Source organism: Giraffa tippelskirchi, chromosome 11, assembly GCF_054371585.1.
Source record: "Giraffa tippelskirchi isolate mGirTip1 chromosome 11, T2T-mGirTip1v1.2.pri, whole genome shotgun sequence".
NCBI classification, from domain to species: domain Eukaryota; kingdom Metazoa; phylum Chordata; class Mammalia; order Artiodactyla; family Giraffidae; genus Giraffa; species Giraffa tippelskirchi.
The window spans coordinates 11,082,271-11,097,467 of NC_137285.1; the positions used below are offsets into that span (position 1 = coordinate 11,082,271).

Genomic DNA, 15,197 nt, shown 5'->3' on the forward strand with positions numbered 1-15,197 from the left:
TGTGAAACATCTTGGCATTCCTAATGCATCTGGCTGGTGTGATTGCTACTGCATTTTCTTCAGATATTAAAAATTGTTTTCCAATAAATGTTAATGGGTGAATTATAGTCATCACACATGCTATCTAGTCTGCGGCAGTGATGATGTGCTAATGCAGATGATTCTCTAATGTCTCTCTCCAGTAAATTAAGAAATCTAGTCTTAATTAACTGCTGGCTAGCCAGATACACTTACTGCCTTTGTGATTTTCAAATACCTTCCTCTCTCAGTCTCCTTGAATCCAACGATGGTGTTTGGAAGACAGTTGTGATTGTGTTTGAAAGAAGAAAATGTATTTTTTTCTTGCACGGGTGGAGCAGGGATTCAGTTCTCTATGTTGGGGATACGTGGGGAGAAATGCTGTCTCTGATAGTTGATTATTCGCTGTGGCTTAGAGACCAGAGGTGGAAACTGAGGCACAAAGGGAAGATGTGACCTGTCTGTGGCAGAATGACTAATAAATGGAGAGGCTGGTCTTCTTTTTAGAATGAAAGGACTTGCTTCCCCAAACTGGGGCACTGTGAGTTCTGCTTTTGGATGATCCAACCACTGTTCAGGGCTCTTTGCCCTTTCTTAATGTGCTCCTTAGAACTTCCCTGGTAGATCAGTGGTAAAGAATCCACCTGCCAATGCAAGAGATGCAGGTTCGATCCCTGAGTTGGGAAGATCCCCTGGAGAAGGAAATGGCAACCCAGTCCAGTATTCTTGCTGGGAAATCCCATGGACAGAGAAGCCTGGCAGGCTACAGTCCATGGGGTCACAAAGAGTCAGACACAACTTAGCTACTAAACAACGGTGTGCTCTTTAACCCTCAGTGTTTGAAACAACAGAAAACAAGAATGGTGGTGGCCTTGTTATCATTAAATGATTCCTCTTCAGTGCCAAAAAAATATTATTCAAATACATAAATGATCAGACAGGTTAATTAATAAATTGAACTGATGGGTCATGTTCATCAAAGCTGTAGATATACGACCCTACAGCAACCATGTTTTAGATGTGCTAAAATAAGATAATAATGACTGATAAAAAATGGAAGTAGGTCATTGTAATTTAAACTGAACTGTGTGGTTGTTGCATCCAGTGTTGATATTGTTGAGATGTTTTTTCTCCCTAACTTTATTCATTTTTTCTCTTTCTTTTCTTTCTTTGCCTACCTTCAGTGATAAAGAACAGTGAGTATTTTATGATACTTTTATTTTTTTACAGACTGAATTTTATCTCTTTTCTGATGAAAGTGGCTTGACCCTAAAGAGAGATGGTTCAAAAAGGAACTAGCATGTTTTATATATCTAATAAAAAAAAATCCAAGTTGTTAAAAAAAAAAAGCACACCCCTCTTGAGAAAAAAATGTGAAATTTCTTGAAAAAAATTCTTCATAAAAGGATGGAAAATATTCCTTAGGGGAGCCCTCAATTTAATTTTTGTTAGCAGCTTGTGGGATTCAGCAAGTTTATTAACCACCTTCTGTTTCTTTTGCATTTTGCCGGGGAACACTGTGCTTAGATAAAGAAAATATTAACTCAAATGACTGCTGTCATTAATCAAAGATGATGAAGAGAAGAACAGAGCTTGTGGAAAGTTATATGCTAAACACATGGTCTCTGTCACCTCATGGGAGGTCAGCCTGATTTCCCAATGAAATGCCTTTGACTCAGAGGTCCCATCTTTGCTCATAACTTTTGTTTCAAATTAGATTCATTTGCTAAATATGCATGACGGATTGTATGCTGGGTCCAACAAATGAACAGTTAGGCTGCAAAGCAGATGGGGCTTTGATTGTGTATACACATTGGGAGACTATGGAAGGTCATTTTTACACTCCCCATGGTAGGGAAGTTATCACAGATCCACAAGCAGAGCACTGAGTCTGGCCTCAGAACACCCAATTGTAAGTTCTGCTCTGGGACTCAGTGTTACTTCCTTGAACACTGGCCATCTCCTTCATAACATGGGTATGTTAACCCAGGTGGCTCAGTGGTAAAGAATCCACCTGCCAATGCAGGAGGAGACACAGGTTCAATCCCTGGGCTGGGAAGACCCTCTGGAGGAAGAAATGGCTACCATTCCAGTATTCTTGCCTGGAAAATCCCATGGGCAGAGGAGCCTGGCGGGCTACAGACCATGGGGTTGCAAAGAGTCAGACATGACTTAGTGACTGAGCATACACGAAGCTCCTAGCTATGTTAACCCTCCCCTTCCACCTTCACTGGGAGGTGGTGTGGTCAAATGAGATGCGTGGGAAAGCTTAGTAAACTGTAAAGCACCAAAGTCAGAGGAAGGTGTGGATTACAACTTTACCTTACCCTTATGTGTGTGCATATATATGTACACTATATATATATATACACACACACCTTGTATGTATACATTGTGTATGTGTGCATACACACACACACACGGTGTGTGTTCTACGTTCTCTGTTGTTGGTTGGTAAAATTCTGGTCAGACAATATCTTTTTATGAATATTGTGAGTGTATCATTCAGACATGCTAGTAGAGATGCTGAGATGTCTGATTATAAATATGAACATTGCAAGAGAGAAGTTCATGACTTTAGAGGGTCCTAAGAACTTTAGGCTTCCTGAATGCTGAAAGCTGAAAGGTAGGATATATATCCATGCTCCCTCCCTCCCTCCTTCATCCCCTCTATCCTCTACTCCCCCCTCTCTCTGCCTTCCCTTTTTCCTTCATTAACAAATACCCAGTGCTTAGTATGTATCATGCACTGTGCTAAGCATCAGGAATACAAGGTTAGTCAAAGTCTGAGTGGATGTCTAGAAGGGTTTCAGTTCAGTTCAGTTCAGTCTCTCGGTAGTGTTCAACTCTTTGTGACCGCTATGGACTGCAGCACACTAGGCTTCCCTGTCCATCACCAACTCCCGGAGCTTGCTCAAACTCATGTCCATTAAGTCGGTGATGGCATCCAACCATCTCATCCTCTGTCGTCCCCTTCTCCTCCTGCCCTCAATCTTTCCCAGCATCAGGGTCTTTTCAAATAAGTCAGCTCTTCGCATCAGGTGGCCAAAGGATTGGAGTTTCAGCTTCAACATCAGTCCTTCCAATGAACACCCAGGACTGATCTCCTTTAGGATGGGCTGGTTGGATCTCCTTGCAGTCCAAGGGACTCTCAAGAGTCTTCTCCAACACCACAGTTCAAAGGCATCAATTCTTCGGTGCTCAGCTTTCTTTACCGTCCAACTCTCACATCCATACATGACTACTGGAAAAACCATAGCCTTGACTAGACGGACCTTTGTTGGCAAAGTAATGTCTCTGCTTCTTAATATGCTATCTAGGTTGGTCATAACTTTCCTTCCAAGGAGTAAACGTCTTTTAATTTCATGGCTGCAATCACCATCAGCAGTGATTTTGGAGCCCAGAAAAATAAAGTCTGACACTGTTTCCACTGTTTCCCCATCTATTTCCCATGAAGTGATGGGACCAGATGCCATGATCTTAGTTTTCTGAATGTTGAGCTTTAAGCCAACTTTTTCACTCTCCCCTTTCACTTTCAGCAAGAGGCTTTTTAGTTCTTCTTCACTTTCTGCCATCAGGGTGGTGTCATCTACATATCTGAGGTTATTGATATTTCTCCCAGAAATCTTGATTCCAGCTTGTGCTTCTTCTAGCCCAGCATTTCTCATGATGTACTCTGCATATAAGTTAAATAAGCAGGGTGACAATATACAGCCTTGACATACTCCTCCTCCTATTTGGAACCAGTCTGTTGTTCCATGTCCAGTTCTAACTATTGCTTCCTGACCTGCATACAGGTTTCTCAAGAGGCAGGTCAGGTGGTCTGGTATTCCCTTCTCTTTCAGAATTTTCCACAGTTTATTGTGATCCACACAGTCAAAGTCTTTGGCATAGTCAATAAAGCAGAAATGGATGTTTTTCTGGAACTCTGTTGCATTTTCGATGATCCAGCGGATGTTGGATCCACTAGCTTTGTTCATAATGATGCTTCCTAAGGCCCACTTGACTTCACACTTCAGGATATCTGACTCTAGGTGAGTGATCACACCACCTTGGTTATCTGGGTTATTAAGATCTTTTTTGTATAATTCTTCTGTGTATCCTTGCCTCCTCTTCTTAATAACTTCTGCTTCTGTTAGGTCCAAACCCCAGAAGAGTTTACAAACAAATAAATAGTCAGTCACCAACAAATACACTTTATTGTGCAAGGAGTTATAATAGCAGAGTCACGGTGTCCTGTGGGAGGACAATGATGGGGAAGTTTCCTGGAAGCAGTATTGTGTAAGCTGAGATTGTGTAAAGGAGGTACAAGACAGAGAAGAGACAGAGGAATTCCAGGTAAGGGAACAGGATACGAAAAGTCTAAATAGGAGAGAGAGCATGAGATTTTAGGAAAGCTGAACGGAACTCAGTCTGGCTTAAAAGATTGCCGGGAGCTGAGATCCCCTTAGCTTTCTGAAGGGGGTTAGGGAACCATAGCATCCTTCTGGCACCCCCTTGAATCTGGTAGGGGTAAATTTCATCCAAAAGGGCCTTTATAGCAGCAGGACTTGTATAAAATGTTCTGTGTTGTGGATGTCCCTCCTTCCACACCCTCCCCTTCAAGATTCATTAAAATCTCATTCTCTGAGCTGTAAAGAGAGTTCCTGCTGACACCTGCTTCTGTTGGCATCCTAGGGGAAGGGAGAGAATAAGAAGAAAGAAAAGAAAAAGGATTAATTTTCTGCACACCACTGCTGTTTAATGCTTCAGAGCCTTTGTGCCCTGACAGCATTTCCATCATCCCACTCCTTTGGGGAGTTATAATATATTAATAGAGACATCTGGTGGGTATTTATTACGTGACTATTGTGTGTATGAAAGGAAGAATCAAGGTAGGAGGCAGGAAGAAGCTGGGAGTCTGTGCTTTCCAGTATTTGGTGGGGGGAACATCTGTGAGGGGCTTCCACCTGGAGTCAGGACTAGTTTCCTTTTGTATTAGAGGCCACTTGTGCTGGTTTGTTGGGGAGGGTTCCTTCCAACAGTCTCTAGATGCACCTGAGCAGGTACATTCAGGTCACAGATGAAGCGCACCCAGAATGCTGGTTTCTTGAGCCTCTGACCATATCCTCCCCTCACAGCTCTCTTGGCAGTTCCCTTACCTCTTTTGATGGTTGGGCATCTGGAAGGTGAGCAGGTCACATGCAGTGATCTTTAGACTTTTATTAGCAGCAAAATTCTTTCTGTGAATACAATTTTATTCAGAAGCCAAATATATAAGATAGATAAAGAGTGGAGCTGCATAAAGATCTTTAGTGGCTGAAAGCATTAAACGTATCATGGTGCAACTGTAAGTTAAAATAATACCAAACTATAAAGTAAATGTAGCGAGTTTAGCAAGCTTCACTTTGTTGTTGTTGCTGCCACAGTGGATAGTGTATCAGTTATCTTTTGCTGTGTAACAAATCTGATGTTCTGTGACAACCTAGAGGGGTGGGATGGGGTTGGAGGTGGGAAGGAGATTCAAGAGGAAGGGGACATACATAGACCTATGGCTGACTCATGTTGATATACAGCAGAAACCAACACAATGTTGTAAAGCAATTATCCTCCAATTAAAAATAAATAATTATTAAAAAAAACCTCAGTGGCATATAACAATGATGATTTATTTTCTGCAGTCTGGGCTTGGCTGGTGGCTCTGGTGGTCTTGGCTGGGCTCTCTTGTGTATCAAACTGTCGGCTGATCTAAGATGCTGTGGCTGGAATGACTCAGCTCTGCGTGCCTCTCATCCTGTCCTGAGCTTTTTGTTTCAGTGATGAAAGGGTAAATAGAAACATGCAAGGCTTTTTCAGGCTTAGCCCCGGGATGGCACATCTATCCCCTGTTTTATTGGCCAAAGTAAGCCACAATTCTACACGGGATTCAAGGGTTGAGAAATAGACTCTGCCCTTTGGGTGAAAGCAATTTTAAATCCACATGGCAAAGGGTATGGATCCTTAGAAGGGTGAAGTATTGAGGTCACCAATGCGATAAACTAGATCTCATGGTTTTATTAAATATTAAATTCTTAAAAATTGGTTTTGCTCACTCTCTTTTTAACAGGTATCCCTGCTTTGTTAGTGGGAACCCAGCATTGCTCTCTGGGCTGAAGTGAGGATGGAGGGCTTGGTTCCCTGTCCACTCTGTCCCTCTACGGCCCACTCACCGGCAACCCTTTGAGATCTCTTCAGGGAACTATAACAGCTTAGACAATTTGGGGGAATAAGAGGCAGGTGCCTTCATAATTCTCCAGGAAGCCTTGTCCTAAGTATGTGAATAAGAGTGGAGATGGGTCAGCCCTCTTTGCCCTGACCTGCCTCAGTCACTAAGCTGGGGGTGTTTCCTCATGCAGCCACTGAGGGTCAGGGGTAGCCTCTGAGGGACTAAGTGGGTAAGACTTCTCGCTCCCAATGCAGGGGGCCCAGGTCTGATCCCTGGTCAGGGAACTAGATCTCACATGCCACAACAGAGTTCGCAACTAAAGATCCCACGTGCTGCAGTGAAGATAGAGGATCCAGGATCCTGCATGAAGCAGCTAAGACCTGGCACAGCCAAAGAAATAAGTGATTTTTTTTTTTTTTAAAGGAGTAGCCTCTGAGAGTCCTGGTAGAAAAAAAGACATGAAATCATTTTCACTTAACAGATCGGAAACAGACATTCAGAGTGGTGCAGGGCCCCAGTGCACACTGCTAATAAGCTACAGACCCAGGATTTGGGTCTTAAACCCCTCTAGGTCAAGAAGGACTCAAGCTGGTGTGCAGTAGGCCCTCTAGGGATTTACTGGATTGGATACAATGCTCTGAGGAACTTGTCCAAGGAGGCAACACTTTAGTCTCCACTTTTGGCTTCCCTTGTGGCTCAGATGGTAAAGAATCTGCCTGCAGTGTGGGAGACCTGGGTTCGATCCCTGGGTTGGGACAATCCCCTGGAAAAGGGAATGGCTACCCACTCCAGTATTCTGGCCTGGAGAATTCCATGGACAGAGGAACCTGGCAGGCTACATTCCATGGGGTTGCAAAGAGTTGGACACGACTGAGCGACTTTCACTTTCACTTTTGGTCTTTAATGAGATCCCAACACCAGACTTTGGTCTTAGGGACGTGGAGTCCGAATCCTTAGGGAGGGGACCCTTAGGGACCTTCTTGTCACTGGAGTATTCTCAAGGCCCCCATGTTCATAATGTTCCCCAGCCCACAGGAGGCCCAGATATGGCCATTCTCTCCCTTCAGAGCGAAGGCTTTGGTTTGAAAAACCAGAGTTTCCCTCTGTTTGCTTTTGAAATTAAAACATGAAAATCCACAGGAGGCTTGTGAATCCCCACTGGGACCAATTGGTGACATTTTCAAACACTAGATGAGTTGTTTGTCAACTTCGTGTTTTGGAGCAGAGGACAGGGAGTGGGTAAGGTCTGGAGAGATGCTGGGAGCTCAAGCAGGCCTTCTGCTCATCTGCAGATGGAGGCAATTATCCTAGATGGGCCTCTTGGGGACCCCATTCCTGCTTGTGTTTCTGGAGTCGTACATTTCCTGTGCGTGCTAATCCCAGCGAGTTGTGTGGTGGGGTTGCAGGCATTGATTTCAGGTCTGACCATACCCATCACCAGACGGTGAGCTGTAGGAATGTGTCCATGAAAGGGTCTCTACTGGGTATATGGCCCAGCATCTCACGTGTGCTCCGTCTTGGTCCCTAAGCTGCTTTTTAAAGACAGGAGATACATGGAGATTTCCCTGGTGGCTCAGACAGTAAAGAATCTGCAATGCAGAAGACCCAGGTTTGATCCCTGGGTCAGTAAGATCTCCTGGAGAAGGGAATGGCAACCCACTTCAGTATTCTTGCCTGGAGAAGTCCATGGACAGAGGAGATGTGTGGGCTACAGTACATGGGATCACAAAGAGTCAGACACGACTGAGCAACTAACAGTTTCACTTCACTTTTAATACGTGGAGGGGGATCAGAAGAGAATGAAGAAAGAGAAGTGGGGATGAAGGAGGAAGAAGAGGGGAGGTGGCTGGATGAGGTTGTAACTAAGGCTCTTTGGGAAGGATGGGTGGTCTTCCTCATGCAGGAGTCCATTGTATGCTTTGCAACTGATGGAAAGAAACATCAGGCTGAGGGATATTAGCATACCTTGAGGAAGATCTTTCCAACAGCACGGCATAGACTCCTTATGAGAGAATGAGGTCTTCATCCCAGGGAGCATTCAAGCAAGGCTGGAAGGACCCCCATAGGGAGGCTGTGTAAGCCAGGCTTGCAGGTGATCCCCCATGGCCCTCCCCTCCTGGTGTTCATGTCTTTGTGTAACCTCCTCACCTTGAGTGTGGGCAGGACCGGGGTTGTGTTTCTAACCTATGGGATACTGCAAACAGGATGGGACCTCAGCCCTGTGATCACGTCATGTCATGTAAGACCGTCTCACTTGACTGGAGCTGCAGTGTCACCTTGCATACTTGATGAAGAACATGGCCCATGGGGTGAAGTTGAAGTGTGCTTGGTTAGGAGTTGCAGCCTGCCTCTAGGACATGGAAGTGGTCTCTTGCCAACAGCCAACAAGAAGTTGGGGTCCTAGGTCACATGGCTGCTGGGAAATTAGATTTACCTGGAAGCTTGTTCTTCCCCTAGAAAGCCTCTAGATGAAAATCTGACCCATCTGACATCTGACTGCAGCCTTGTAAGATGCTGCGCAAAGGACCCAGCTAAGCCGTGCCTGGACTCCCATCATGGAAACTGTGACATATAATAAATGTGTGTTGTGTAAAGCCCCTAAGTTTGTAATAACTAGTTATGCAGCAATCGAAAATGAACATAGGCATTGTAGATGGGGCTTTGTTCCACCCCATCTATATCCTCTGCTAGGTTGATTTTTCCAGTTATCTAATGGTGCTGAAGCTGAAGCTCCAGTACTTTGGCCACCTTATGTGAAGAGTTGACTCATTGGAAAAGACCCTGATGCTAGCAAAGATTGAGAGCAAGAGGAGAAGGGGACAACAGAGGATGAAATGGTTGGACGGATCACCTACTCAATGGGCATGAGTTTGAGCAAACTCTGGGAGATAGAGAAGGACACGGAAGCCTGGTGTGCTGAAGTTCATGGGGTCGCAAAGAGTCAGACACAACTTAGCAACTGAACAACAATGCTATAGAACAAATCACATCAAGCACAGTGGCTTAAACATCAGTAACTGCTTATTACCTCTTACAGATTTTGTTGGTAGATATTTGAGAGTGACTTGGCTAGGTGATCCTGGCAGAGCTGCAGTCATATGTCAGCTGGGGCTGAGGCCATCTGAAGATTTGACAAGGACTAGAGGGTCACTGGCAAGTTGGTGCTGGCTGTTGGGTGGCAGGGGTGGGGTGGGGGCAGGGGCTCAGTTCCTCTTCACAGGGATGTTTGAGTGTCTTCATAACATGGCATTTGACTTCCCCTAGACTGAATGACCCAAGAGACCAAGGCAGAAGTTTCAATGTCTTTCATGACCTAGCCTTGGAAGTCACCCATGGTCACACCCATTGTATTCAGCTGGTCACACAGCACCAGCTGGGATTCAATGTGAAAGAAGACAACACAGAGAGAGTGAATACCAGGAGGCAGATATCCTGGGGAACCATCTGGTATACTGGCTGCCATATTGATCTTTCTTCCATCGAGTATGTTTAGCATTTGTTCATCCCCAGAGGCCCCTGATCCAAAGCAAGGTATGTTTCCATCAGTGTTTCCCCCAGCCGCTCCCTCCTCTTTCTCACAAGACATCTGCTTCCAGTTGCTTTCAAACTCTTCCTTCTTTGCTCTTCTGAACAAACCAGCTAAGGTGGGAGGATGTGAGAGGTGGTGGGGAGAGAGGAGGGAAGGAGTTGGGGCTTTTAATTTTCAACTTTAAGTGTCAAAAGGCAATTTCATGCCTGCTGACGTGATTAGAGCAGTGGAAGTAATAGAGGCTGGCAGCTAATTGGGTGCTGGCTCCAGGGGATTCGTAATTACTGATTTTTTTTCTCCCCAACAGGGACAAGAATTTCTAGTGGTGTTGAGCCCTGCATTCCACTTGGGTGATGCCCCTCAGCGCCTGGGGTGGTGGAGGATATTATTAGTGGAGAAAATGATAACTTGCCATAGACCGTAGCATTAGCTCTCTACCCAGCTCTGATCCTCTGCACCATCCCCGGGGCTACACAGACAGGCATTCAATTCACCTCATATTGGGGAGGTTAAGTGTGCAGGCTGCCCAGGTCTGAATTCCACCTCTGCCACTTTCCAGCTGTGCGACCTCGGCCAAGTTGTCTAATTTCTCCACACCCAAGTCTCCTCACCAGAAAATAGACAATGATCATCCCTGCCTTGTAGAAATTTTGTGAGGATTAAATGAAGTAATGTGGGCCTCCAGGAGGTGCTACATCAGTATTTGCTGCTGCTAAGTTGCTTCAGTCATGTCCGACTCTTTGCCACCCCATGGACTGTTGCCCACCAGTCTCCTCTGTCCAAGGGATTCTCCAGGCAAGAATAATTGAGTGGGTTGCCATGCCCTCCTCCAGGGGAGCTTCCTAACCCAGGGATCAAACCCACGTCTTTTACATATCCTGCATTGGCAGGCAGATTCTTTACCACTGTTGCTCCCTGGGAAGTCCATGTCAGTATTTGCTTTTTTATTAAAACATAAAAGTCAAGAAGAGCACAGGATGGAACTTAAAATGCTGCAGGAGCTTTGGAGGCAGGAAATCTAGATGTTTGTGTGAAATGGAGAGATTTTTATAAAACTAATTGGCGACTAGTTTAAACTTGAAAAAAAATTGCTGTGGTCCACACTAAACATATTTGTGCCAGGTAGGGGTTGGGGTCAACCTGGGATCCAGGGCTTCAGACCACTCTCCCAGAATTTTTTCCACTCCAGTTGTAAAGTCTACTGTTTGGACTCTTTTCCTGAGAGCACCATTATCCTACAGGTTTCCATGAAAAGTGAAAGTCGCTCAGTTGTGTCTGACTCTTTGCAACCCCATGGACTGTAGCCCACCAGGCTTCTCTGTCCATGGAATTCTTCAGGCCAGAATCCTGGAGTGGGTAGCCGTTCCCTTCTCCAGGGGATCTTCCCAACCCAGGGATAGAAGCTAGGTCTCCCACGTTACAGGCAGATTCTTTACTGTCTGAGCCACAGGGGAAGCCCAGGTTTCCATTAACTTCCTTCAAATGTCAAGTCAAGAGTGTCTGCCACATGCTAAGCACTTAAGAAAAATAAACTCAGCAGAACTCTATGAAGGATGTATATGTTCCCCAATGTGTGTGTGTGTGTGTGTGTGTGTGTGTGTGTGTGTGTGTGTGCATGCTTAGTCGCTCAGTCATGTCCTACTCTTTCCAACCCCATGGACTGCAGCCCACCGGTCTCCTCTGTCCATGGGATTTTCCTGGAAAGAATACTGAAGTGAGTTGCTATGTCCTCCTCCAGAGGAACTTTCCTGACCCAGGAATTGAATCCCTATCTCCTGCGTCTCCTGCATTGGCAGGAAGATTCTTTACCACTGTGCCACCTGCAAAGCCCCCATGTGCCCCATTGTAGAGATGGGCAAACTGAGGCTCTGAGAGATTGGGATTCTTTTGCCTGAAGGGATTTGAACTGAGGTTTACCAGACTCCAGAGGCTAGAGCCTAACCACAACAGCCTACTTTCTCTCCAGCCTCACGCCTTCCCAAATTACCTTTCAGGCTCCAGACAGGATGGTCTGTCCACCCCAGCAGTCAGCCGGACAGACAGAGGAAACAGGAAGAGCTGACAGATGAGGAGAAGGAAATCATCAACAAGGTGATCGCTCGCGCTGAGAAGATGGAAGAGATGGAACAGGAGCGAATCGGGTGAGGCCCCGCGCTTCCCTCCATTCTTAGAGCCGTCAAGGGCCGGGAGGCCGTGCTGCCCAGGGCGGGGTGCTGGGAGAGGGGACGGAGCAGGGCTGCCTTTGGGGTTTGTGATCTGTGATGCACCAAGCCACCCACTCAGGCAGAACCGGAATCCTCGGTGCAGGAGATGAGAGAGCTGGGAGAGGAGAAAAGAGAACAGAGGAGAGAGTGGGCTGGGGGCTGGCTGGGGAGGGGGATGTCTGGGCTGGGGGGTGCATTAAAGATGGAGAAGGGGGAGATTGTCTCTGGAGGCTGGAGGTGTGTGTGTGAGTACATTCCGGCTGCACAGAAATGTGTTCTAGTGACATAGGCAGAACGTACAGCTGAGGGTGAGGTAAAGGGGAGCAAGTCTACATCAAAGGCACAGTACGGGAAAGAGAATGCACACCTGAAATGAACTATATGAGAGAACGGGAGAAATCCTTCCTAAAGGGGAGCCAACGTGAGAGGGAGGCAGCAGAGGTTAAGCTGATGGGTCTGGACACCAAGAACTCAGGGTTCCATCTCCACTCCCTGCTTATCAGCTGCAGCTCCCACGCCCGTTGCTTCACCCTCTGAGCCTTGGTTTGCTCACTCATAGATTGGGGGATGGATATAAAAGTCATCGTCCACAGGACTGTCGTAAGGAGTGAAATGATGCTTGTATCATTCCTGGCACAGGCCTGGGCATTCAGTTCAGTTCAGTCACTCAGTTGTGTCCGACTCTTTGCGACCCCATGGACTGCAGCACCCCAGGCTTCCCTGTCTATCACCAACTCCCGGAGCCTACTCAAACTCATGTCCATTGTGTCGGTGATGGCATCCAACCATCTCATCCTCTGTCATCCCCTTCTCCTCCCGCCTTCAATCTTTCCCAGCATCGAGGTCTTTTCCAATGAGTTGGTTCTTTGCATCATGTGGTCTGGGCATACTTTGTGTTTAATGAATGGTAGGTAGCAGGGAGGGGTAAAGTGGGGTTTGGAGGGCAGAGGTAACAAAAACACATAAGGGATGGAAGAACAATGTGTGGCTTGTGTGTGTCAGGGAGTGAAAGCGTCAGTGAGCCAGGGGAGTGTTAGAGCGGGAGGGGTAGTGGATGGGGAAGTGAGAGGGGTGGCGTGCCTGGGAGAAGAGAAGAGTGAGTATATGTGTGTTGGGGGGTGGGGGTGCGGTTCATGGCATGGATAGAAGTTTCCACTGCCACGACTCAGGGAGGCCACCAAGCGGTCCTCCAAGACTGAACCTCAGATGGGAAATGGGAGGGGTCACTGAGATGTCACCTCCTTCCCAGACCTTTCTTCCCTGGGGCAGAGTGGGGAGCAGCCTTTGCTGACTGCTCACAACTGGTTGGGCATTGGGGTGTCCTTCCATCTCCCTGCCCATCCACTCAGCAGGGGGTTAACAAGGCTCCTGGGTGGAAAATGATGTTCTGAACACACAGGAAGTGGGCGCCTTTGATTTGAGCGTCTGCGGATCGTTTTATTCAGGGTGGACTGGGGGATCAGAGGTGATGCTGACAAGTGACATATAACCTGGCATAGGCAGAGTCAGCTTGTGTTCAGCCCTCCATCAGCTTCCTGAGTAGGTCTTGAGGGGTTTGCTTATAGGGTTGAGTTTTTATTTTGCTTTTAAAAAGATATATCAGGAGTGAGGAGTTGTCCTCACTGGAGGTGAGGCTGGAGGTCTTGTGAGTGTGTGAGTGTGAGCTTGAGTGTGTGTGTAGGTGTGTGTGTTCACTTCAACCAATAAGAGGCCTCAGCCTTGCAGAAAGGATATCCTTGCAAAAGGATATGGATGTTAAATTCTTGCTTGGAGGCAAGAACTTCCAACCTTTTTCCTACATACCACTTTCCCACCAGCTAACACACTTTGTATTTTACATTGAATTTGACTGCTGTATATCTCTCACTATCAGATGATAAGATTCCTGAGTATAGACCTTGTTGCCTATTTTGTTCACCATGGAATCCCTGGACCTAGTACATAGTAGGTGTGCAGTAAAGTATTTGTTGAGTGAGTGAGTGAACATGGTAGACAATGCTCCTCCCACCCACACAACCCAGTTTCTTTCTGCGTCTCCTGTGGCCATGAGGCTGGAGAGCTTGGAATTTTGTAGTCCAGGGTCCAAATTTCCAGAGAAGACACTGCGACTGGCTGGTTTAGATTTATGTCAGAATCTATCCCTGTTAACTGGGCTGCCTTTGGGTGTAAATTAAGGGGATCTCTGGGGCTAGGCCGGGCCGGGAGCCGGGGGCGGTGGCCGACAGGGGCTAGGCCGGTCTGGGGGCCGGGGGCGGCAGCCAAGAGGGGCTAGGCCAGGCCGGGGGCCGGGGACGGCGGCCGACAGGGCCCAGGCCAGGCCAGGGGCTGGGGCCGGTGGCGGCGGCGGCGGCTAGAGGAATTACCCAAGGCCCAAGGTAAGAGAAACCCAAGTAAGACGGTAAGTGTTGCGAGAGGGCATCAGAGGGCAGACACACTAAAACTAAAATTACAGAAAACTAGCTAATCTGATCACACGGACCACAGCCTTATCTATCTCAGTGAAACTAAGCCATGCCGTGTGGGGCCACCCAAGACGGATGGGTCATGGTGGAGAGGTCTGACAGATTGTGGTCCACTGGAGAAGGGCATGGCAAACCACTTCAGTATTCTTGCCTTGAGAACCCCATGAACAGTATGAAAAGGCAAAAGGATAGGACACTGAAAGATGTACTCCCCAGGTCAGTAGGGGCCCAATATACTAATGGAGATCAGTGGAGAAATAACTCCAGAAAGAATGATGGGACGGAGCCAAAGCAAAAACGATACCCAACTGTGGATGTGACTGGTGATAGACGCAAAGTCCGATGCTGTAAAGAGCAATATTGCATAGGAACCTGGAATGTTAGGTCCATGAATCAAGGCAAACTGGAAGTGGTCAAACAGGAGATGGCAAGAGTGAACGTCGACATTCTAGGAATCAGCGAACTAAGATGGACTGGAATGGGTGAATTTAACTCAGATGAGCATTATATCTACTACTGTGGGCAAGAATCCCTTAGAAGAAATGGAGTAGCCATCATGGTCAACAAAAGAGTCCAAAATGCAGTACTTGGATGCAATCTCAAAAACGACAGAATGATCTCTGTTCGTTTCCAAGGCAAACCATTCAATATCACGGTAATCCAAGTCTATGCCCCGACCAGTAACGCCGAAGAAGCTGAAGTTGAACGGTTCTATGAAGACCTACAAGACCTTCTAGAACTAACACCCAAAAAAGATGTCCTTTTCATTATAGGGGACTGGAATGCAAAAGTAGGAAGTC

General features: G+C 46.7%; 1 protein-coding gene across 28 annotated transcripts in view; it reads left to right on the top strand.

Moving 5' to 3' along the window:
• RPH3A (rabphilin 3A) overlaps positions 1-15,197 on the top strand; it is a 295,693-nt gene that overhangs the window by 230,206 nt on the left and 50,290 nt on the right. For 23 of the 28 annotated variants that reach the window (XM_081546351.1, XM_081546330.1, XM_081546343.1 and 20 more), the window contains one exon: positions 11,726-11,872. In XM_081546351.1, coding sequence (XP_081402477.1) covers positions 11,844-11,872 — 29 coding nt within the window. In that variant the 5' untranslated portion in view covers positions 11,726-11,843. Of the gene's footprint in view, positions 1-1,202; positions 1,215-9,239; positions 9,356-9,466; positions 9,734-11,725; positions 11,873-15,197 lie in introns of all 28 variants that reach the window. The other 5 variants (XM_081546349.1, XM_081546350.1, XM_081546346.1 and 2 more) reach the window with 2 other exon arrangements.